The following is a 25,153-nucleotide window of genomic DNA, read 5'->3' on the forward strand; positions in this document are numbered from 1 at the left end:
AAAATGCTCTAAATCTCTAGACTACTTGACAATTATTTACACATATTCCCTGAAATGTAGTAATACATTTAATTTTAATTAGCATCATGCAACTGTATTAATGGAGTAAAATCAACCTGAAGAGGAAACTTTTATAATGTTAATTTCCAAAATTACAAGTCTTAATTTTTTGAAGGATATACAGGAAGCCTTAAATAGACATACATTCATACACACTCATGCAATCTGTCCTTAAATCAGTGTTTTATATTCACAATTTCACCTTACTTTCCTTTTTGTAGTATCTTCCCCATTTTCAAACAGATGAACCTAGAATCAACTGTTTAAAATTTATCAGTAACAGAAATTAAGTTAAACTGTGGGGAAAATCGGTTTTTGCTGTACTATACAAATAAGCAAATACTAGATTTAAAGAATAAATGATGCTAAACAACAGTGTACTAATGCGTCAGCTAAAAGGAAAAAAACTTTAAACAAAATAACAAGAAAAAACCCCACAAGATCTACCTGGACCCAAAATGGAGGAGAAAATGAGCTCATTTCCTTTCATTAAAAATCAGAGTGCAACATCTATAGTTAAACAACTTTATTAACATAGTCAAGCAGTGATTAACATTCACATCTATTATGTCACATCATACAAATGTAAATACAAAATTACTACAGTACAATATATATTCTCTGCATGATCCAAAATATTTGGTGGCCCCAAAAAACTCTCTTTAAAATTCAGCAGCTTATCAAAAATTAAAACCATATTCTATTTAAAATGAAGATCTGTTAGCACAGAGTTAGACTTCAAGGAATATCAATTTAGTACAGTTTGAGAAATTGCAGGAAGGTATGTTTGAAGGACACATTCTAACATAGTGTGGCAGGTACAGGAAACATCAGATTTAAAGCTTTTAAGCATAACTCATACAACCTAAGTTGTCAGCAGAAAGATCCAGTTATTTGTAACTAAAGCTAACACTACTAAATTATTGCACCCGATGTTAACATATTACTTGTAAAACTGTTTTGTAATAGGAAGTGAAGTCATTTAAACGTCTGTTCTCACAAGATGGTATTCTATTAAGTAAAATTAAGTACACAGTATTATCTAATTATCTCCATTAAAATCATCCAAGCTCAATTTGGTTATATATCCACGAAGGAAAACAACAAAGTATTCTGAGGAAAATACAGTGGAACCCTTTATGAGGCTGCTATTAGAAGGGGACCAACACTGATTGCCTTATAGGCTAACCATGTTATATAGTAAGCTTTAAAGAAAGATTAAGACTTATAAAATACCTAATCCTATATAATACCAAGCCACAGTATAAGGGAATTCTATGGCAAATAAATCAAAACTGTAGTAAAAGGAAGACTACTACTAGTTTTCTAATTAGCAATATACTGCTTGGCAAACAGATTTGGCTTGGTTTTAAAATGTACAAGAGGTGAAAAAAAAATCACCATTTTAACCTCTCAAAATCATGCATACATTCAACTATTATGCATCTTTAAAAAAAATACATTCTGGGATACAAACCACAACAGTTGCTGTAATTTAAATGTATAGTTTAAAAATTTATATGTATAATAATTAGGCATAGATCTACATAAGTAATGCCAATGGGGGAAAGATCTAAGTAAGACTGAAAAAATTAGTCGCAAGTAACCTGGAAAGTGTACAGGTGAGTAAAACTAACTTTTATGTAAAAATTTTAAAGAGGCATTAGAAGTATCTGAATATTTAATATACTATGAAATGCACTAATAATACATTGCTATATTGCATGGCATTATTACCAGATAATATTGTTAACACAGCTCATTATTAATCTGACTTTTCACCTAAGTTATCCCAGGCCCTTAACTATCTGAAGACCACAGTTCCCTTAAAGTATACAAGCCTACATTTTATTAAGATCACTAGTAGCAACAATTAGTGTTTTCCCCTCTTGTATTACTTGCAAAAATATTTCAATAAGCAAAGCTGTGTGTCTTGAAGTACTATACCAAAGGAAGGATTGAAACTGCAATTATGCATGATACACTCTTCTCTTGGGAAGAATGTTTTTGCACCATTATCTGTTAATACATTCAATATGAATAATATAGATTAACTACATGAAGCAAAAAAAAAAAAAAAGAAAAAAGAAAAAAAACAAAACCACAAACAAAAACCCCAAAACACTTTTTCTTGCCTTTTCATGGCAAAGGACATACATTTAAGGACTTAAGACATAATTAGTTTAATTTTGGCATTTCTGCTTTGCAGGATAATTTTATATAGAGAAGCAATCTTCCACTTTCTTATTGTAGGGTTTAGAGAAAATGAGGACCAAATTTAACTCTCTTTTAGGTATACCTGCATGCAAAAGGACTGTGGGGATGGCTTTATACCACCGCATCTGCTAGATTGATAGGAAGCATGATAATGAATCTCAATGAAATACGCGAAAACCCAAAGAATTTAAGTATGATGACCTTTATAAGCATATGTCACCAAAGTAAAAAAGATACACGAGTATTCACCTGAGATAAAACTTGTATCTGAATATTTTATAACTGAGTAGACAAAGCATTTCAAGAGGAAAGTTAGCTGAAATTGCTTTAAAATATACATCTGATCCTATTTTACAATATATGCAATTTAAGCAATTCAGATCAATGAAAAAAATTAACCAAAAAAAAAAAAAGAGAAAACAAACCCATCACAGTGTTTATCAATACGTTAATTACAAAACTGTATGCTACTTGTTTTGTTTTAAAGATGTAATGGCTTGGTTAAGTGTTTTAAAAATCTATTCTTCTGAAATATAACTGGCGTAACAAAATCAAGTAGCAATAATGTAAAGCATCAGAACTGGCTCTTAAAGATTATTTACATGTTGATTATTTGGGAAATAACCAACTAAAAATATTAAAAAAGTGATTTCTTTTTACAGTATGAAGTCATTAAAGAGATTAGACAATACAAAAAGCAAAATTCTTTCTTGAATAAATGATACTTGTGGCACAAAGTTTACTTGCTAATGGGCTGTAATATGGAACCGCCAAATATGCATTTAAATTATATTAAATATACTTTCTGTTTCCAACTTAGGTTGATCAGCAGCTTTTATTCTGTTAGAATCCTTCAAAGAGAGAAGCTCAAACAGGAAAAAGAAGGCATATATAAAACAGTAAACACTGACCTCCTGAGGTTCCTACAACATAAAAATATTCAAGTAGAAAATCTACATCACTTAGCAGCGGCTATTTTTGTAGTTGAGCACACTAAGAGCATTTTAGTGTGTAAGGAGCAGATGAAGTAAGCCGTGCTTTAAGCATGCCAAGAGGCAGAAACACTGGAATGTAACAAAGACAAACTCACAATTTCACATTCAGTCAACACTCAAAACTAGTAAGACTACACCACAAAAATTAAGTTGTTTTACATATATCCCATGATGTACTAGGTTTTATCACAATAAATGCTAAATCAGAGCTTACCTCAATAGATAACTTAAATGGATTCTGCAAATTCCTGTGCTACCCTATGTATCTGAAATATAATATAAATTAGGAAAGAAACGATAAACTCTAGGGGGAAAAAAATAGAAAAACCCCAACCCACTCTCAGGTTGTCAGTCATATTTACTTTTTATTTTCTATTTAATTAAATTTCCTTTCAATTTAAAAACAGGTCAAGTGACCACAAAAATGAACACATTCTTAAAGAGGTATTTAATCTGCTTAAACTAATTTTAATCAGACAGGTGACAATACTGCTTTAGTGAATATAAAATTGTGAATCATAGGCTCATGTAACTTTACTAAAGGTTGTTTTTGCTTAACTGTTTAGAGAAAAATCTGGCCATTTCTTTTAATTTAAAATATTACCTATTCCAGAATATTAAAATATCTGGACTATTAGATTCTAAAAAGTATTTGAAGAACTACAGGATGACATTGTAGAATAAAATAGCTACCCTATGCAGTTTATCAAAGATTAAATAGGAATCACTTTTTTGGCTTCTAGGGAAGCAATGGTACTAGAAAGCAAAACGCCACAAACCCTTTGAATCCAACTTATATAAAAATTGGGCATTATAAAATAATTTAATTTCAGGATCTACAGACTGAAATTTGCGAAGCCAAAGTAAAGGAAGGAAGGTGAAAGAACGTTAAACACACACACACACACAAAAACCTTTCTGCATGCTACCATGCATTTGAAATTTTTTGAAACAGTACTTTTAAATTCACACGCACACAGCTCAAACTTCAGTGCAATGGCTGTATCATTCAACACTTTTAGAGAATAGAACCATGCAAAGAGGAGCAACTGCTTATAAAAATGGTTATTCAGTATTTATTCTGCAATGCAAAGGTGACAAACTAAAATATAAAAAGGCTGTTATGGCTTAACATTTTTGTTGCAGATTAAATATGCAGCATTGAAAAATGGAAAGGCGTGGCTTCATATCTGACCAGCAGAGTTAAAAAGAAAAATCTCTCCATTTTCCTTCATCATCATGGGATACACTGTTCAGGCAATCCTAATTAATAAAGACTTGCACTTTCATATGGACACAAGATCAAGTGTACCAGTTAGGTTTCACATTCACAGTATATAAGAAAATACACATGAAAGGAAAAGTAAAGGGTTAACTTAACAAGGATTTATTCACAGGAATACATGTTAAGTAGAGAAAAATAACAGAAAAGCTAAACAAATGAAATGAAGAGGATCCAAACCAACTTTCACTCTGTAGCTTTTAACTTGCACCCGTGTGCATATATCTAGGGCACAGAGGGCCACCAACATGCGCCAATACAGTGTAGGAACCCTGCATTACATCCATTAACTTAAACATATCTTTAAGATCATGCTTTGAAAAAAAAAAAGAAAAAAAAAGCTTAGAAGGCATTATGTTGAGTGGGGATAAACACTGAAATATAGCAATCATTTTCAACATCTACAATTGTCTTTATGTGCCAACTAACATTTATGCAGCCTTTTACAGATCTTTTACCATGTAATTTATATTTTGAAGTTTTGATAAAATCACTAGTAGTATATAACCATGCAGAAAGCACATCACACTGACAGCACAGAGGCAAAGATTTTGCACAGGTATATCAGCTTTCCACATTGTGCAGGTTACACACAATACAATATCAATCTTATTCCTAACAGATCCTAAAAAAAGATATTTCAAGGCCTAGCTGTAAACTACAGTACTTTATATACCTATATTCTCAATAAAAATAAAATCCACAAATCTTAAAAAGGAATTTTAAATGCAGGGCTATATTGAATTGGTAAACTGCAACACAAACTGGCGCCAACATAGGTAAATGAATACCAACCTCACTCTATGTGATGCAAGCATGCTACTTCCCCACTAATTTAAATTACTTTCAATCACTATGAGCCAGAATGCATGCCTGAACCTTAAACTGCACTTTAAAAATAACATCTTGGCCTAGAAATTAAATCTAATAAAGTACGAACATCAAATTATATCCACTACATTTATGTTTAATGTAAAATTAAGATGTCATCTTTAGTTTGATACGCCCACCCCCAATTCTTCCCTCCCTGCCCACCCCACAAAGGTAAAAGGAGTGACTCATTTGGCATTTCACAGGGTGCTTCTTTGCTTAAATTTGTTTTGTTTTATTTCCAACTTTTTTTTGGGGGGGGGGGGGTACCTTAAATTGTAACTTCCAAGAACCTGCTTCTACTTTGGGAAGGCAAGCTGATTTTAACTCTTATTAGTTTCGTTTGTGTAGTTCTTCATCAGCATGCAAAACAATGACCCAGCATGTGGGAAAATGTATATAAAAATCTTTGAATAAAAAAAAAAAAGCTTCTTTACTGTTTGTAACCCCCTCAGGTTTCCTTTATTGTGCGCTATAGAATTTTTCCTCGTTCTTATCCCTATGCATCATTTATATGGTTCTTGTTTTGGTACAATTCCCCATAATATTCCAGAATGTACTGTTTTGTGAGCAGACTGAACATTTTTTTTTCCTCTTCACATCCAGTGCGGAGTTGTAATTGGAGACAGATTTCCACCCACAAAAGCTCCAGATGTTAAAACGTTTCCCAACATCGACTTAATACAGTGACGGCAACACCTCCCTCCCGCCCCTCCCAGTAGGGTTGGGATTGTACTGTATTCCCTACTGGTTTACCCTTCCCCCCTGTAAAGGGTAACATTTTCCCTGGGTGCAGAGGCTCCCTCATAGTCTCCAAGACCGAAGGACCTATAAAAAAAAAAGAACAAAAGCAATTTATCTTTAACAATTGTCTCTCTTTCAAAGTCAGTGGAACACAAAATTAATCAAATAATGCTATTTTTACCTACAAAGAAAATGAGAAATTGGACAAATTGCCTAAGATCATGCTAGTCAATTATAACCATGCTGCTTCCTTCTCCTATGGCTCTGAATTGTCACCTGCATCAGATTATGAAAAGTGAGCTGAAGATGGGAACACACAAAAGCATGCTGTTACTTTGTACAGATGAAATGTGCCCTGTGTGATGCTATCAGTCTAATTTTTATCCCATTGTGCAAAATAAGACCCAGTAAAAACTGGGTCATTTCTTATATAATATGCTGCCTTATTTTCTTCAAAATTAAATAGCACTTTCTCTAGGATAATCACTTCTCTTAATGAGAATTAAAATACCCTTTACCCTAGTATTTCCAATATTAAGCAAACAAACATCTAATAAAAAATAAGCAATTGGTTATTTTTCATTTTCTGATGTTGTAGCCTAGGAGGCACTGGAAGTGTTCATTACTATAGTAGGGTAAATAAATATCAAAAAGTAAAATTTAATACCTGCTTTCTTGATGTTCTTCATTAGTTATTATTCTAACCCTATTTCATTTGGTCACTTCTCTATTCTTAGGCCACTTGGAACTTTTTTCAACAATACAATTTTAATGATATAAAGGAGATAAGAAATAAGGTAAGATTACTAGATTTAAACTTGATAGTGGTCCTTCTTCAATAAAACTTTACTACCCACTCATGTCAAACTTTGGACATTTATGAATGTTCATGTGAATTCACAGAGAATGATTAGTCCATCTGCGGAAAAGTACAAGCAGCCCTTTTCCTCTTGCCCAAGACAAGGGGAGTATAAAATGGTAGGAATAAAAGGTATTGATTCATATTATTTCTAATTAGACAACTGACAATTATTTCACATCTTAAAACAGTTCATAATTGGTGACTGAGACCACAGAGATAATAAGACTGAAAATACTAAAGACTTATTAGGAGCTCACTATTGAATCCCTGAAGCTAAAAGTCATCCTTCTCTACTACATTCTCATAATTCAACATAAACTGAATCCAGCACTTTTGTAAAATGCTGAAGCCCGAAAACAGCTCTGAGGACTCAAGATCCAAGTGGGAGAACACACACGAAGGGCTGAGACATTCCAGAGGCTGCAAATCCAGTTTTCACTGCCTTCTCGTTTAGATAAATTAGATGGTGAAATCTTTCTAGATTTAAGATCTAGCTCAGTGTACACATTCAGCACATCCTCTGGCTTTCATCGAGTATGTCCCAATTAATATTCAAAACCTAAAGAAAAATGTCAAAATCTATTAAGAACTGGCCCATGTTCTTAACATTTACTGAAGCAACTTAGTATTCTGGGCGATATACTAAATCTGGCATCACACAGTATTCCTTTTTTCTTTTGAGATGGAATCTTGCTATGTGGCCCATGCTGATCTCAAACTCCTCTCCTCAAATGACCCTCCCTCCTCAGCCTCCTGAGTAGTTAGGACCATAGGTGTGCAATACTGCGTCTGACTTTACATAAAGTACGGCACTTAATCTTCAACATAACTCAATAAGGAAACTGAAGCAAAGAGGCCAGATTTGTTAGCTCCATTTAAGTAAAGAAAACCTCAAGGAATGAGAGTCCAAATAGGAATACAGGCTTCTAATACCCCAAATCAAAAAAGAATCTTCAATTAATTACTCATTAACACAGTGCTGGGCACATGGTAGGTGCTCCACAAAATATACTGGAAAATACTGAGTCAAAACCCAGCTTCAATTCTACTTGTGTTTTCCCTAAAGCTCATAATATAGAAAGTTCTTATACTAGAGACTATAAATTCATACTTCCAAGTAGAACCATTCATTTTATTTCGGCTTGGTTCTTTAAAAAAAATTTTCTAGCCTTCTCTTAGGTAATTTAAAAGTCCAATATAGCATAGTATAAGACTATGTTTTATTCAATTCCCATTTAAAACAAATAGCTTTTAATTCTATTCAGAAGTTTGAGATTACAGTGTTAACCAAATTTTCTTTATCCAGAAATTTCTAAACTTCTTATAACTTACCCTAATTTTGGGACTGCAGCTTAAGTGTATTAGATTAAACACCGTAAAAAGCTGCAAGACGCTCTTTTAAGGGAAGAGGAAACTGGTCAGAGAAACGCCGCCAATTTTCATCCCCAACTTGATTTTTAAATCCATGAAGGATCTGCAAAGAGTGAAAAGCCAATAAATTTATCAATACTGAAAGAGAAAAACCTCAGTTCTATGTAGCTTCTGAAATTCAACACTATTGATTTTATTATTTCAAAATTATATCCTTTTCAAAATAGTTAATTCTCAACCTTTGTAAGATTCTACACTATTCCATAACTTGCCTAAAAGTACTTCATAACATATGCTTCATAGGATTCATCAAGTGTCCCAGTAACAGATATAATCTAGGCAATCTCTGGCATCATACTAATGAATAACAAGAAAGTACAGAATTCATGCAATGAATTAAGTTTTTGACATATTTTGTCTACTTTGAACTGTAAGTATACAAGCTTTGGGTTCCTGGCTTCAGCTGTAGTTCATTAATTTTAATATTTGTAATTCAAATACACAACTGCATTTTATTTTTTATTCTGTTACAGCTGAGTGCTGACTAGAGCTAATCAAAAGGGTATACTAACAAAGCAAAGAACACAATACAGGCTTAATCCCTGTGGAGGCCACCTAGATTTATACTCTGTTCAATAGTTTCAGATCATAGTCCAACCCAAATCTCAATTATCCACCTTGAAAAAACATATACTATTTTCCATGAGTCAAACAATGGGATCACACATGAGTTTGTGGTACTATTAAGAAAATATTTTCAAACTGCATGTTCTACTGCTATATATATATTTATTTATTTATTTACGATAGAGTCTCACTATGTAACCCTCAGTAGAGTGCTGTACCATCACAGTTCATAGCAGCCCCAAACTCTTGGGCTTATGTGATTCTCTTGCCTCAGCCTCCCAAGTAGCTGGAACCACAGGCGTTCACCACAATGCCCAACTATTTTTTGGTTGCAGTTGTCATGGTTGTTTTGTAGGCCTGGGCTGAGCTCAAACCTGCCAGCCTTGGTGTATGTGCTAGCAGCCTACTCACTGAGCTACGGGCGCTGAACCTCTACTGCTATATCTTAACAAGTCAACTTTGTTACGAAGAAAAAAGGTTATATATGATCTACCAATATTTATTTGAATAACGGAACTTTCATATAAAAGGTAAAAATAGTTTAAACTTTTCAACTATGACTTTAATAGTCTCAAGATGATACATCATAAAGACTTATTAGTTACCTTACAGAACATGTCTCTGAGATCATCTTTTGGGTTAATCCATGATGCAACAGCATCACAAAAAAATATAAAATCCTGTAATAAGAAAGAAATATATCTTAGATGAATGAAACATTTGTTAAACTCAGCAAATGATACATGTAAACCTCAAAATTTGTAACTAAAAAAGAGAAAACATAAAAAAACCCTAGACTCCATTTTGTATTGGAATCTAATGTTGTTGTATTTTATATCACACATCAAAACAAACTCCTGTCCAGCAAACAGTACTAGACTGAAAACATCAAAATGTTCACTTACTTGATTAAAGAAAAGTCAGATTCAAAACCTTACTCTAATGACTAGCCTAGAATAACTTATCAAATAAGCTTTATTTGAAATATAGAAATTAATAGATCTAAATTTCAAGACTCATCTTCAGATAGAAACTTAAGTGAAATGACCAAAGTTAAAAGAAAAATCAATTATATAAACACCAAGTCCAAACAAGAGCAAAGAACCTAACTCTCAATTACTTAAGATTAATCAGGTTATCTAAACAAAAATAGGATAAATAACACATAACATTCAACATACTGCTGATGTTCTGACATGTTAACTACTTTACATTTTATTATTAAGTTCAGAGAACTCCATTAGTTTCAAAAAATTTACTAACATTAAAGTAAATGTAAAAAAAAATTATTGAAGCAAATAAAATGTGCTTAAAGTTCATTGTTCATTCAAATTATGATTCCAGGCTGGGTAAGTGGCTCATGGCTGTAATCCTAGCATTTTGAGAGGCTGAGGTAGAGGATCACGGGACAATGTGGCAAGATCCTGACTCCGTAAAAAATTAAAAACAAAACAAAGCAAGACAAAACAAACATCGTCTGGGCGTGGCAGTGACTGATGCAATAAGACTGCTTGAACCCAGAAAGTTCAAGGCTACATCTCTTAAAAAACAAAAAAGATTCCTCTTATCTTCCATACCCAGAGTATATAATTAAAATTTAAATTTAAAAGACGAAAGTTGTGACTCAATGCAGTTAGGGTGCCAGCCACATATACTGAGCTGGTGGGTTCAAACCCAGTCTAGGACTGCTAAATAACAATGACAACTACAACAACAACAAAAAATAGCCGGGAGCTGTGGCAAAGCACCTGTGGCAAGGCTTACGCCCAAGAGTTGGAGGTTGCTGTGAGCTGTGATGTCACAGCACACAGCACTCTACTGAGGGCAACACAGTGAAACTCTGCCTCAAAAACAAACAAACAAAAACTTGTGACACTGTCTTTTTTTTTTTTTTTTGAGACAGAGTCTCACTATGTCACCCTCAGTAGAGTGCTTGGCTTAAGAGATGATCTTGCCTCCGCCTCCCAAGTAACTGCGGCTAAGGACACCCACCACAACACCTGGCTAGTTTTTTGTTGCAGCTGTTTAGCTGGCCTGGGCCAGGTTTGAACTCGCCACGGTTGGTGTATGTGGCTGGTGCCGTAACCACTGTGCTACAAACTCCGAGCCACTTTTTTTTCCCCCCAAGACAGAGTCTCACTCTGTTGCTCCAGGCTAAGAGTGCCCTGGTGTCATAGCTCCCAGCAACCTCAAAGTCCTGGGCTCAAATGATGGGCTTGCCTCAGCCTCCCAAGTACCTGGGACTACAGGTTCCCGCCACAACACCTGCCTAGTTTTTCTATTTTTAGTAGAGAAAGGGTCTTTCTTTTGCTCAGGCTGGTCTTAAACTCCTGAGCTCAAGCAATCCACCTGCCTCAGCCTCCCAGAGTGCTAGGATTACAGGTGTGAGCCATTGTGCCTGGCCAAGACATTTTCTTTTAAACCATATCCAAATAAAGCCTGTGAATAAAAGTTAAAAGGCAGAAATGTTATTAACTCTTAAGTTGGCAGTGATTTATTATCACATATGTACTGTTATTATCTTAAAATGCCTATTCAAAAAGAAAAAAAAATCAAAGTTCTGGTGCGAATATGCTTTTTAAAAATATGGTATACGTCATATCAGATACTCCTAAAACACATTTGATGTGACACTTGAATCTGTAGGTATTGAAAAAAAAAAAAACTTTTTTGCAATTAGAGACCTTCTCTTAAGGTACCACTGGTTTGTTCTTACAGTTACTTATTAACCTTTACAAATGTGAAATTAGTCAAGATGCTTCTAGTTCTAATTTATGTTTTTAATGTCTATCATCTATATCAATTTGAATTTTATAAGCTGATAATTCATGTTTCTGAAATGGAGTTAACAAAAACCATAAAATAAAATATTAAAAGGTCTATTTAAATATTCAAAGCACTTTTCTCTTAGAAGAGAAAGGTTTTTATTTTCTTGAAAATAAAGGTAAGAAAGTTATTGCTATAAAATCATTTCTTTGCAGCTCTATTTCTCAACTGCACATCCCCAGAAACCAAAATTTAGTTTCACACTTCCCTCTTCAACTTAACGTTTTAGTTGGATTAGGAGCTCTGACTGGAATCATGTTTAATGTTACTGCCAAGTATTTAAAATATATAAAAATATGAACTTAGAAAACAAAATATGAGTAAGTCATAAGCTCTCAAAATTAAACCAGATACAATGGCTGGTTTGTATTTTATTAGTTTTAAACTTGAATCTAAGTAACAGAGATAGTATCCTACTATTGGGTTACTCTCTTAAGTGTAGACATCCTCAAACTCAGCAAATTGATATCGATGGATGAGTATGTACAAAGTAAATAAATGATGTCTGAATGTGGATGAAAGAAGCCTAGACTAATTCAAGACAAGAATATAACCTTTCATTGGGTACAGTGGCTCGGAGGCAGAGGTGGGTGGCTCACTGGAGCTCAGGAGTTCTAGACCAGCCTGAGTTACAGCAAGACCCTGTCTCTACTATAAAAAAAAAAAAAATACAAAAAAAGTAGCTGGGCATTATGGCAGGTGCCTGTAGTCCCAGTTATTTGGGAGGCTGCGGCAAAAGGGTCATCTGAGCCCAAGAATTTGAGGTTGCTGTGAGCTCTGATGTTGTGGCACTTTGCCCAGGCCAACAAGAGTGAGACTCTGTCTCAAAAATTAAAAGGAAAAAACAAAAACAAAAAAGTATAATCTTACCCTCCCAGTCAGTCATTACTATTTAATGACAAAAAAGATTTAAGAAGTAAAAAAAGGGTATCATTTTAAGATACTGAATTTTTTATGATTAAGTCTTAAAATATTTCTCCTGTTAAAATTTTATTATTCAAAATACTAAAAGTCCAACAAATCCATGTGAAATCTTACTTGAATTACACCACTGGGATTCACACTGATCATGGTACAAATCCCACGGAATGCGGAATCTTTTTCCTCATTGTCTCTTATGTTTCTCAGAGAGGTGCACCTATTGAATTACAGAGTTAAGTTTAGTATTTAGGAAAAAAACAGGTTCAATTACAATACCAATGGACAGTATTTAATGGAATAAGCATGAAGATATATATAATGGTTATATTAGAAGAGATTTTAGAAAGCTTAAGTTTCGGTTTCCCATACTTTGTATATATGCTGGGCCCATTTACTCTCAATATGGTGGAAATGGTGAAATCCATTTTCTTAATAAATTGCATCTATAAAATAGACAACTGATTTGAACCTCCCATTTAAACTATTAATGAACTTCAGCCAAAAAGAGTAAGTTACCAAATTAACTTTTAAAATTATATCACTTTGACCTGTATTCCATTAAACACTACTAAAAATGATGTCAATTGAAAGCAGAACATAGGATGTACTGCCACAATATAAACTATTACTATAAGACTTATGGTGTAGATGTTTAACTTTTACATTAACAAGCAAGTTTTTTATACATAAGAAATTTAAACATATATTTCTTAATGCAATCCAAGTTTCCAAATTAATTCTAAAAAAGAAACGTAATGCAAAACCTAAATTTATAGAATTTGCATGCACTTTTATTTTTCGGGTGGATATTTAAATGCTTTTCATGTATAATCAAGCTTTTAAACACAGCAAGCATGTGACAATCTTATCCCATGCATCAATTAGTCGTTAGCCACAACATAAAATAAATATACATGACAATGCCATTGAAAAACCTCACAAACCTGATAGGACAAGATTAGTCACATGGTTGGCAATGATTAAGGATTGTGATTTTTGTAACCAACTGAAAATATATCTAAAAGTGAGATAGAGAAAGAAAGAGTGAAGAAAAATGAATTAAAAAAAAAGATTGAATAATACACACCAGGGTCTTATAAACTGCTGTAGCATGGGGGCCACCTCTTGAGGACAAACGTAACCAAGACGACCAATTGTTATTGCTAAGGTAACGCAATCACGGTTATACACCACCAAACGCCAACCAAGACATGAGCAAATGAGGGGGAAGGAGAAAAAATAAAGAAAAAACAACAAATAACTCAGAAACAGAAACCAACAGAATTTGTGTATGATAATAAACATAAGATTTCACCAGTGCTGTTTATTACCACCCCCTAAAATAAGGGGCAGCAACATATATGGCATACTCTTGGAAAAAGAAAACAAAAGGAATTAAAAAAACTTTAAGATTGAGAGAACACCAAAAACCATGATAAACTGCTTTTCTCACTCAACCTAGTGTCAGAATATCATTCTGTTAATAAGATGAGCGATTAAGTGAATAGATTTAGAAAATCTTCATTCAAAGCCAAAATTTCAGAATAATGAAATCTATTTCACCCCCCCAAGAATTATCAATAAATCTGACTACATTTCTGAATACTAAAACATATTTCTGTAGAGTAAAAATTTCTCATTTCCCTACATCTTTCTCCATAAGAATTCAAAGATGTCCAGTCTTTGGAAATTAGAGGATTTAATCCAAATTTTGGTGTGTGTGTGTGTATATATATATATCTTGGTTAATATTTCCCAAACAAACAAGTAGAGTAGTTGTTGCTTGATGTCAAAATCAGCTGTCAGGTTTTAAGTGGCATGGTACCCACTGAATGAATTAGAAAATTGCTATGCCCTGAAGTCAATCTCAGTCTGACGAACCACTGATAACTTGGTTAGCAGTCTACTAACTTCAAACAATATTTCACATGAAGTTCTACAATAATAAAGGAAATTTAGGTAGTCCACTGCAACAATATGTCATATGTGGACTATAGGAAAAACTAAATATTACATCTTTGCTATAAAAGGTATAGCACAAAATAGATGTAACACATTACATTGGTAACACACTAGGTATTTTTTTAAATTTTGAAGTGGGCAAACATATTCACCATCTAAATTCATGAAGTTTACAATGAACTAAATAAAACAAGTGCAACTCAGAATTGCATACTGCAATTCAAAGGTACACACATATAAATACATTTATACACAACGGGAAAAAATACAAACAGAAAACAAACCATGAGGTGCTTTAATGGTGTTCTCTCAAAAACTTACAGGTTAACCTTTCATAAAAAAAGGGTGGGGGTAAAGAAAAATGTTTAAGGATTACTTAAAGCAAACTACACAGATAATACTAAAATCCAGCAGATTCATATGAAGCAAGAGAAAGAAAACCTCTATGTTCAAAAGACACAAACTATGCAACATTCTCATTAAACAGGCAAGTATGAACAATCCAATGAAACATGCGATAAAGCAGATGATGGTCCATTGAAAAAGTTCAGTGTAGGATATACTAATTGGAAAAAAAAAAAGCAAGTAACAGCATAGTAAGGAATTGGCTTTACGAACTACTGAGATAATGACAATTAAGTTGCTAAATTTGAGACCATTAGCTACTGACCTTGATTTTATTAAGAAAACCCATTCTTTTGGGTGAGAAAGAAAATAATAATTTATATGCAGACACTTGTGTTAAGAGTAATCTAATGAATTCCAAGTGTTTCTCTTAATGGTACCAATTCACTCCATTGACTTATAGGGCATTACCAATTATTGTTATTATTTGCTTAGGCAATAACTGTATGTAGAATATAATCGAATAAAGCCAATTTGTTAAAAAGAACTGTATCACCAGATGATATCCCACAAGAAACTTTAATATACATTACACTCAACATTTATTTGCAGTTATGCATTCATTTAAAAATAAACAGGAGTTTCTTTAGGTTCGACAATAATTTTATAATGGCAAGTGTTTCAAAATCTGAATGTCATGTATAGGTACTGCACTGTGAAGAGATAAAAACCTTACAAGATTTCATAACCACCCTATACATAGGTTTTTGTACTTTTCAGCAAGAAAATTTAATTCACTTTGTGAAATAAACAGTACCCATACAGCCAAACAGCCACATAACTGTTTTATAAAATTAAAAGATTTCCTTCCATACCAATAAACTTCATCAATTTTAAATGCATTGTAATAAAATAAGTAAACTTTCTATAATTTAAAAGATACCAAATTAAAATACCTTTGAAAAGAAACTTTATTTGGAAAATCTTATTATAATCTTTGTCTAGTATTCTGGTAAGATCCTCATTTACTATAAATAAGGTATTTGAATTATCTTGGTATATAAAGAAAGGGATGTACCTGAATGAAAACAAAATTTTAATCTTTCATTATTATTAGCAATAATCAGGGAGAGTGGAAACAAAAGAACCCAATCACCTTTGAATGTGTTCTATAGTATGGAAGGTACTCTTTAATATAAACATGCTTTCTATAAATGCAAAAGAGAAACAAGCCTAATTAAAAATTCCATAAGGTACTGCTTAAGTCCCTAATTTGAAGAAAAATGTATGAAATACAAAATACATATGCCATTGTTAACCAATTAGCCACTAAACTGCAATCTATTTTAGAACACATTTTAAAGATTGAAGAAAAAAAATTGCGCTTTCCCAGCTTCCCGTTAGTCTCCAAATTACTTTAAAAGTAAAATTCATATGGTTCAATAGTTAGCTGGGATCCATTTTAAGAAGTATTAAAACACTGAAATGGGAGAGAAAAGTATTTTTCCAAAGTTATTGAAAATGGGATATAACTAAAATAGTACATTTCTGAGAATCTAAAATAGCTGTTAAATAAGCTGAGTTTTTAAAGCCAGCTTTGCTTTGGTTTCTCTACGCATCTTAAAGTTAAAAGGCAATTAATTTTCCCTTCACTGAAACAGTTCAGTCATATGGTACCTGTATTCTCTAACAACGTCTTTGGTGTGTTGGGTCTGTTAATGATTTCTACAAGCTGGTGCAACACCATAGGAATATAAGGCTGCATCTCTATACCTAGATCATCCCAAAAAGAAAAAACAAGAAAGAAAAAATTGGATGTTAAAATATCACTGTAAAATATTTTGTTTCCCTTAATAACTATGACATGTGATATGTAGACATAAAAATCACTTAAATAAAACAATTACGAAAATATCAAGGCACTTGAAAACTTAGACTTATTTATGCCCTGGGTAGAGCGCTGTTGCTTCATAGCTCACAGCAACCTCAAACTCTTAGGCTCGAGTGATCCCCCTTGCCTCAGCTACCCGAGTAGGTAGGACTATAGGGATGAGCCACCAGGCCTGGCTAGTTTTTCTATTTTTAGTAGAGACAGGGTCTTGGTCTTGGTCTAGCTCAGGCTGTTTTTGATTTCCTGGGCTCAAGCAATCTACCTGCGTTGGCCTTCCAGAGTGCTAGGATTACAGCAATGAGCCACAGCACCAGACTGAAAACCGTTTAAAGAAGGAAAAAACAAATCTTACCCATTTGAATAGAGATTTCTCCAATTGCCCATGTGGCATTGTTGCAGACTGAAATGAACTCTGGATTTAGGTTCGTTCCCAAGATTGGCATGAAATCAGCTAGAAAAAAAATTTTTTAAAACTATATAACTTTCAGTAACAGTGTACTGTACTTGAAAGGAAATCTACTAGGCAAAAACTGAAACCAAGGCAACAAATAGCAAGTTTCACCATTAAAAATCATTGCCGTTATCAACTATAGAAATGGTGAAAAGATGGGCAACTATATTTAAAAATATTTAAGAAACTGAAGGAGACAGTACCTGGCCACTAACTTTCATATAATGTAGAAAAGTTTTGATATATTTTATTTACCATTCAACAAAGTTAATCTTGTCATCAGATTAAAGAAATTCAAATTTAAAGAAGAGAAAACATGATAAGGGCAGCACCTGTGGCTCAACGGGGTAGGGTGCTGGCCCCATATGCTGGAGGTGATGGGTTCAAACTCAGCCCCAGACAAAAAAAAAAAAAAAAAAAACTGCAAAAAAAATGATAAAATAGAATTTTCTTCAAAGCTAGTTTCTCACACACATAATTTCTTTTTTAAGTAAATGATTTTGGCTTTCAAAGCAGAAACTTTCACCCTAGCGCTCAGGTTATGTTCTCTAAATATCACTTTCCACTTAAAGGAATGAGATTGTTAGAAAATGCCTCATTACAAGCTAAGACAGAAAAACAAACAAACAAACAAAAAAACCCTGGACTACGCTGTCCTAACAGGAAGGACTCAGGAGCCAACCCAATTAAGTTCCCACTTCTAATAGTATAACCTGAGCATCACGTTCACACTGGCGATCGAAAAATCAAAAACCAAAAAAAAACGTACACACACTGAAAACCAACCAAAAAAAGAAAAAAATTCTAAACTACAATGAATTGGTAAATAAGGGAAAGAATCAGTGCCTTTGTCCACCAGGGAATACTAGCACTGACCCAGTATTAAAATGTCTTCAGACCATTGGCAAATGTTCTCTGGAGGGTAAAATTGCCCTTAGTTGAGAACCATTAATCTAGACAATAATCACCTTGGTTGATAACATAAAAAATTAAGAGACAGCTAGATACTGTGTACTTCCTTAAAAGTCCACACCATTTTTAAAGTCTTACGAATAAAACATTCTGATTCTTTTTTTTATGAGATAGAGCCTCACTACCGCATCCTTGGTAGAGTGCCATGGCATCACAGCGCACAGCAACCTCAAACTTTTGGGCTTAAGAGATTCTCTTACCTCAGCCTCCCAAGTAGCTGGGACTACAGGCATCTGCCACAAGGCCGGGGTATTTTTTTGTTGTTGTTGCAGTTGTCATTGTTGTTTAGTTGGCTTGGGTGGGATTTGAACCCACCAGCCTCAGTGTATGTGGCCGGTGCCATAACCACTGTGCTACGGGTGCTGAGCCAACATTCTGATTATTAAATTTCAGTCTCTATATCAAACTGCTACTTATAAAGGTCAGAGAAACATGTTAAATGGAACTAGAGATGCCATCAGTAAAATCTAAATGTGGGACATGCTTTAAGACAAAAAAACCTAATTTAACAATAAAATACAATTAGAAGGAAAAGGTTATGTATTGAAATATTAAGAGTTTGCATTACATGTCTGAGATTTGCTCCAAACATCTGAGGTCTGTATGTCTGATCATGGTTAATATTATGTGGGGAACATGATTAGATATGCATAGATAAAAACAGAAGGAGGGTGACAAGAGGGCTTGTTATACTTTTTTACCTTTTAAAAACTTTTTTTTATAATAAAAAGTTAACCTTCTGACTCCGTACAATGCTTACAAACAAGATGTTAGTCTGGTGCAGTCGACACCTACAGGCATGTTTCGTTTCTAAGCACTCTGTAGCCAAAGGGTTAATACTCAGAGAAATATTAAAAACCACAATTGTGTCAGCACGTTGAGATATGGAAAGGAAAGGGATAAAAGTAAAATCACTTAACCCCTTAGGCATGAGAGCAATTCGGGTTACAATATTCAAGGGATCCCTTATTATCTTTACAAAAGGCCAAAGTAAACGGGATGCTATGGAAACAGAAACAACTCATAAATCTCATTATTTACTTTAAAAGTGACATTTGTTGGACATTTTCTATGATCTCTAAAAAAGTATGCTGGTTTTATAGAGAAGAAAATCTTATTATTACTATTTCTGGGTACCTCTACTACGAAAGGTTACTCAAAATCAAAAGTAAAATACAAATCACTAAGGCATGTCCTTTACCCTAAAAGTAATTCTATGCAAACTTTTCTCCAGTTACATGAGAGCCTAAAAAGCTACTGAAGTGATGGTGAGGGTGAGTTCAATGAAATAGGAGCTCCCCTCATACTGCCCTCTTCAGAGCAATTTCACTGTAACCAGTTGGGACTCCATGGAATTTCAGTTTAATATTATTATAAAAAACAGCTGATGTAAAGATAACTTTTATAAACCATGTTCATATAGCTTCTAGGCCTTTGGCTAAGACCAAGTGTAAAAAGACACATTCATAGCAGTAGAAAACTTTCATACCTATACAAGGCTTAACGTGCTGAAAGCAAGCTTTTGTCAGGTCACCTAATAGGGCAAAAGAACTCTGTCGAACTTCTGGCATTTTATCCTACGAGAAATAAGAAGAAATTAACCCCAATGTGACACAAAGGAATAGGTTCCAATTCATTTTAATCTTACAAGTCTCACCTGCATGCACTGATACATTAACGTTAGGATGTTACTTCGGGCCACCAGTTGTTCAATGTTGCCTCCAAGTCCTTCAGCCAGGCCACTCAGTAAATCAAGAGCCACTATCATAAAATCTTTATCTGGAGCCTCATATTGATCAGGCTGAGCATTGTTCAGCTGAAATCAGACACAGTGTTTTTGAAAGTTTGCTTTTAATCAACTACACAGAAAGTTTGTACATATTATGCCTACCTTTTAATGTTTTCACACATTGATTGCCACAGTAGGAAAAATTTTTCCTTAGGGCCACGGTGTTTTATTAGGAACATAATAAAAACTTCAAAAACAAAATGATCCTTTCTAATTTGGTGAAAAATTTGTTTTCTTATTTTCTGTACGGAATGCTAGAATTTTTACGCTGTATGCCATGAGAATTATATGTAACTCACAATATACTTATTGAATTAGTTACTGAGAAATGAGTCTTTTGTTATTCCTTAAGTATTTACGTGTGAAGTAGTCCAGACCTTGGGTGGTCCTGGATGACAACCTCTCAATCATACCTCCTAAGTGTGCGCAAAAATGTCATGTCACTGTATACTATGCATACTATCTGATTTCATTCAAAGAGCTGCCAGGCAAATATTCAAGGTGAAATTTGCGATGGCAAGTTATGGTAATCAAAGAATATATTCCAGCACGTGTGGCAGGAAGTGGGGAAGACTTTCTGACAGCAAAAACAATGAGCAGAGGTTTCAGTTTCAGGAGGCCCTAGGCTAAAAGTTAGTATGAGTTAAAATACAGGGCAGTTACCATGTTAGAAATAAGAAGGGAAAGATACTAAAAAAAAAAAAAAAATACCATGGCTTGTGCAAGTGTCTTCTGTACTAGATTTACACAACGCTGATACACAGGTTCACAGTAGGGAAGGAAGCCAGACTGCAGGGCTGTGGCAACCGAAGATAGGCACTGGAAAAAATAAAGTACATGTGCTAAATTTTCTGGGTATGCTATAAAATTACAATGAATACTTAAAACTACAGTCAACAGGATTCTGGTTATTTATGAACTTGCATGAGAGTCTACAGTAGCAGGTTTATCTTTTTCAAACTTCTCCTTTGGAAGCCATTCATTGTTAATTTGCCAATCGGGAGAGGGTTACTCAGAAGAAAAATTTCTATAATAATCACATTCTCCATCAAGGGAAGATTGCATATTAAGGTGTTTCTATTTTTCCCCTCAAATATTGTTCATGCTCCCATCAATGGTCATGATATGGGTAGAATTATACTGGAAGGCATATTTTGAGCCACTGCCTAAAAGCAATATAAATGCAGTTGGTCCTCTGTATCTGCAGATTCTGCATCTGTGGTTCAACAGACCTTGGATCAAAAACATTGAAAATACAGCCTGGGAAATGGAGTGGAGACCTCATCTCTATAAAATACAGAAAAATTAGCCTACAGTCCCAGATATTCAGGAGGCTGAGGAAGGAGGATTGCCTGAAGCGAGGAATCTGAAGTCGTAGTGAGTTACCATGATATCACTGCACTCTAGCCCAGGCAACAGAGTGAGTCCCTGTCTCAGAAAAATAGAAATTAAAAATACAGTATAATCAACTATTTATGCAGCATTTACACTGTATTAGGTATGATAAATAATCTAGAGATGATTTAAAGTATACTGGGAGGATGTGTATAGGTTACATTTTATATAAGATTTGAGCATCTTCAGATTTTGGTATCTACGGGGATCCTGAACGGAATCAATCCTAAGAATACTGAGGGATGACTATACATAAAAAATGAGCCATGGGGATTTTTATTTTGTGTGACCTAAAATTAGCCATGTACTTAGGCACAGAAGACTTAACTTCTTTGACTAAGAACAATCCATGGCAGAAGCTAGTGACCCTTGATATGGGGAACAAGAATAAAAATGACTAAACTGACCATTAGTGTCAATTCAACTAGCTGTAGCTTATCACATTTCATAATGTTCATTTACACCTGAACAACATGAAATTTCTTTTTAATTGCAAAAGTGTATGTATACAAAGAAAAAACTTCAAGGAGTTCTCTCTTACTGGAAGCAAGTCTCAATACTATTTCACATACATGTGTGAGTATATAGATATACCGTGTGTGTGTATGTATATAATTGATATGGTTTAAATTTCCTGTTAAGTAGAGTAAGTTAGTAACATGTATAATCCTTTACTTACTTTTCATAAAGGTATATTAACGTCCATTATCCTTTTTTTTTTGAGACAGGAGTCTCATTTTGTCACCCCTGGTAGAGTGCTATGGCATCACAGCTCATAGCAACCTCAAACTCTGGGGCTCAAGCGATTCTCTTGCTTCAGCCTCCCGAGTAGGTGGGACTGCAGGCACTTGCCACAATGCCCAGCTATTTTCAGAGACAAGGTCTCACTCTAGCTCAGGCTGGTCTTAAACTTGTGAGCTCAGGTGATCCGCCTGCCTTGGCCTCCCAGAGTGCAGGGATTACAGGCATGAGTTACCATGTCAGGCCCATTATGCTTTTTCTATTTAACAGTATTTCTTAGTATAGAGGTATCGTACATGTTTATTGGGCATTTGCACAGAAACTATTCAGAATATAAATTTATTAACATTTTCTTATCACATGCCTATTTTGTACTTGAACATGTGTTTTTTGATGAAACTTACCACTACTTTAACTAAATAAGCAGCCCAACATACCTCAAGTAAAGGGAAGAGATCTTTATCTTCATCCTTTAACATGTTCCATTTCTGGATCAGTGGAGGCATTAGCATCTGAATGTATTCCTATTTATAATGAAGAAAAATATATAAAGTTCTATTATCATATGTAAACAAGTATTCGTTCTTTGCTGTACCCAGTTCCTTTTAAAATTTTCCTTTCATTTGCCTTTATTTACATGACCTTGTTCTATTTTTAACTTATCTTTTTTTGAAATAAAATATAAATAAATACATCATGATATCAAAATGTACTATTGTTAAGTCACAAGAAAGATCAATGTAAGTTTTACTCTCCATTGACAGAATTCTTTTAGTCCTAGAGTCTGTAACATACAACATAGCTATTGTTATGTATGTCATGAACTGACAGGTAAACTTATGAAGCACATGAAAAAAAAAGAGATTCACAATCATTTAAGCATCCTTAAACTGAGCAATGATTCATAACACCAATAAGCATAGTAGTCATGAAGATAAGAGCACAAATTCTAAAACTATTGGGAAAACACAACCTTCCCCCAATAAAACAAAGCCGAACAACCTGCACCAAAGCAACCTATAAACCAACTATTCTGCACCAAATTTTAAGTTCAACTTTAAGCTAAAAACATTCTTGTTAGCATAGCGGTTAAAAAAAAAAACTAAAACCAATTTCTTAATATTGTTGATATAGCAACCACATATATACATCTTTCTATTCTTCAGTAGGGTATTTTGAGTTACATTAAAATTCTAATATCACTTAAATCCTCTTTACACAAATTCATTTTCCTCTTTTACTCTTAACACTGCTAGTGACAAAGTACTTCTTCACTACCACTAGTTAGCCTTTTTTTTTTTTTTTTTGAGACAAGAGTCTCATTATGTCACCCTTGGTAGAGTGCCATGGCGTCACAGCTCACAGCAACCTCAAACGCTTGGGCTTAAGCAATTCTCTTGCCTCAGCCTCTCAAGTAGCTGGGACTACAGGCATCTGCCACGGTGCCCGGCTATTTTCTGTTGTAGTTGTCATTGTTGTTCAGGTGGCCTGGGCAGGGCTCGAACCTGCTAGCTTTGGTGTATGTGGCTGGCACTGCAACCACTGTGCCTTGGGTGCCAAGCCACCAGTTAGCATTTTCAACCTACTACCCCAATCTCTAATTGTTTAATATAATGTACTCCCCACACTTGTATGTTAAGAAAACAAAATTTCTAGATGTGGTATTCTAAAGCTACAATGGCAAATAGAAAAAATTGTTATTAAGTAAAAGGAGAAATCCGTAGTATAATATTATTACCCCTTTCCTTTAGTCATCCTAAAAAGTATTACCTCATTTGAGATTCTAACTATAATTTCCACACCAAGCATATGTTTATTTTTAAAATGCTCTTTGAAAGGGATACACCAGCTGTCTTTGTAACATCTATATTCTTCCAGTAGTAAACACTAACTGTTCACATAAACCCAAACATGGTTATTTCCAAATTTATCAACCTACTGATTACAACTATGCTATATATTATTTTCCATAATAGTTAACCAAAGATACTTACTGGTTTGTTTAAATGATGTCCTACTGAATCCGCTAATGTTCCTATGGCATCGTAAAGAATGAGCAAGTTCTTATGCTGGTATTTACTAAATGCGAAGACCAGGGTATCAAGTATATAAGCAAGGTAAGGAACAAGTTCTGTACAAGCTTCCTCTTCTAGGGTAGCAAAGGCACTATAATTTAAATAAATAAATAAATAAATAAAAAAGTTATTGGTATGTAAAAGGAACAGTTTCTATTTTACAATAGAAATAAGAAACTAAACCAATTGTTTATAGAATATCTATTTACACTTTACACGCTTATTTCATCACAACTAGATTCTTAATTTTTTTTTTTTTTTTTTAATTTTCTTCCCATTTCTTCCTAAGAGGCATTACCCATAGGTATCTGTTTAACTACTGTAATAAAATTAAACTGTGTTGGTTAGGCATAGTGGTTCTTGTCTGTAATCCTACCACTTTGGAGGCTGAGGTAAGAAAATCCTCTGATGTGAGGAGACCAGCTTGGGCAACACAGTAGACCCTGTCTCTACAGAAAAATTAGCCAGGTCATGGTGCACCTACAGTCCCAGCTACTTAGTAGGGTGAGGCAAGATCTTTTGAGCCCAGAAATTTAAGGCTGCAGTGAACTATTACACCCCTGCACTCTAGCCCAGGCAACAGAGAGAGACTCTATCTCAAAAAGAATACTAACATCTAGTTGGTTTTTCTATTCATTCGTTCAATAAATCTATCTGGAGCTTACTATTTAGTTACCAAGTGCTGGGAATACGGCAATGACAAAACAGTGCCCCTATTCTCTTAGAGAATTTACATTCTAGTGACTGTTCCAGCTTA

The 25,153-nt window shown here is 34.2% G+C and overlaps 1 protein-coding gene across 3 annotated transcripts in view; it reads right to left on the minus strand.

Annotated features, from left to right (window-relative positions):
- Nucleotides 1–571: 571 nt before the first annotated feature.
- TNPO1 (transportin 1) overlaps nt 572–25,153 on the minus strand; it is a 101,540-nt gene continuing 76,958 nt past the window's right edge. For 2 of the 3 annotated variants that reach the window (XM_053588968.1, XM_053588974.1), the window contains exons 14-25: nt 24,316–24,487; nt 22,759–22,845; nt 20,897–21,004; nt 20,054–20,212; nt 19,886–19,973; nt 17,326–17,424; nt 16,760–16,855; nt 13,863–13,938; nt 12,893–12,992; nt 9,634–9,708; nt 8,363–8,504; nt 572–6,252 (exon numbers count right to left, since the gene is read on the minus strand). In XM_053588968.1, coding sequence (XP_053444943.1) covers nt 8,397–8,504; nt 9,634–9,708; nt 12,893–12,992; nt 13,863–13,938; nt 16,760–16,855; nt 17,326–17,424; nt 19,886–19,973; nt 20,054–20,212; nt 20,897–21,004; nt 22,759–22,845; nt 24,316–24,487 — 1,168 coding nt within the window. In that variant the 3' untranslated portion in view covers nt 572–6,252; nt 8,363–8,396. The remainder of the gene's footprint in view (nt 6,253–8,362; nt 8,505–9,633; nt 9,709–12,892; nt 12,993–13,862; nt 13,939–16,759; nt 16,856–17,325; nt 17,425–19,885; nt 19,974–20,053; nt 20,213–20,896; nt 21,005–22,758; nt 22,846–24,315; nt 24,488–25,153) is intronic. The other variant, XM_053588982.1, reaches the window with a different exon arrangement.

The sequence above is a fragment of the Nycticebus coucang genome, chromosome 1 (genome assembly GCF_027406575.1).
Source record: "Nycticebus coucang isolate mNycCou1 chromosome 1, mNycCou1.pri, whole genome shotgun sequence".
Classification (NCBI taxonomy): Eukaryota; Metazoa; Chordata; class Mammalia; order Primates; family Lorisidae; genus Nycticebus; species Nycticebus coucang.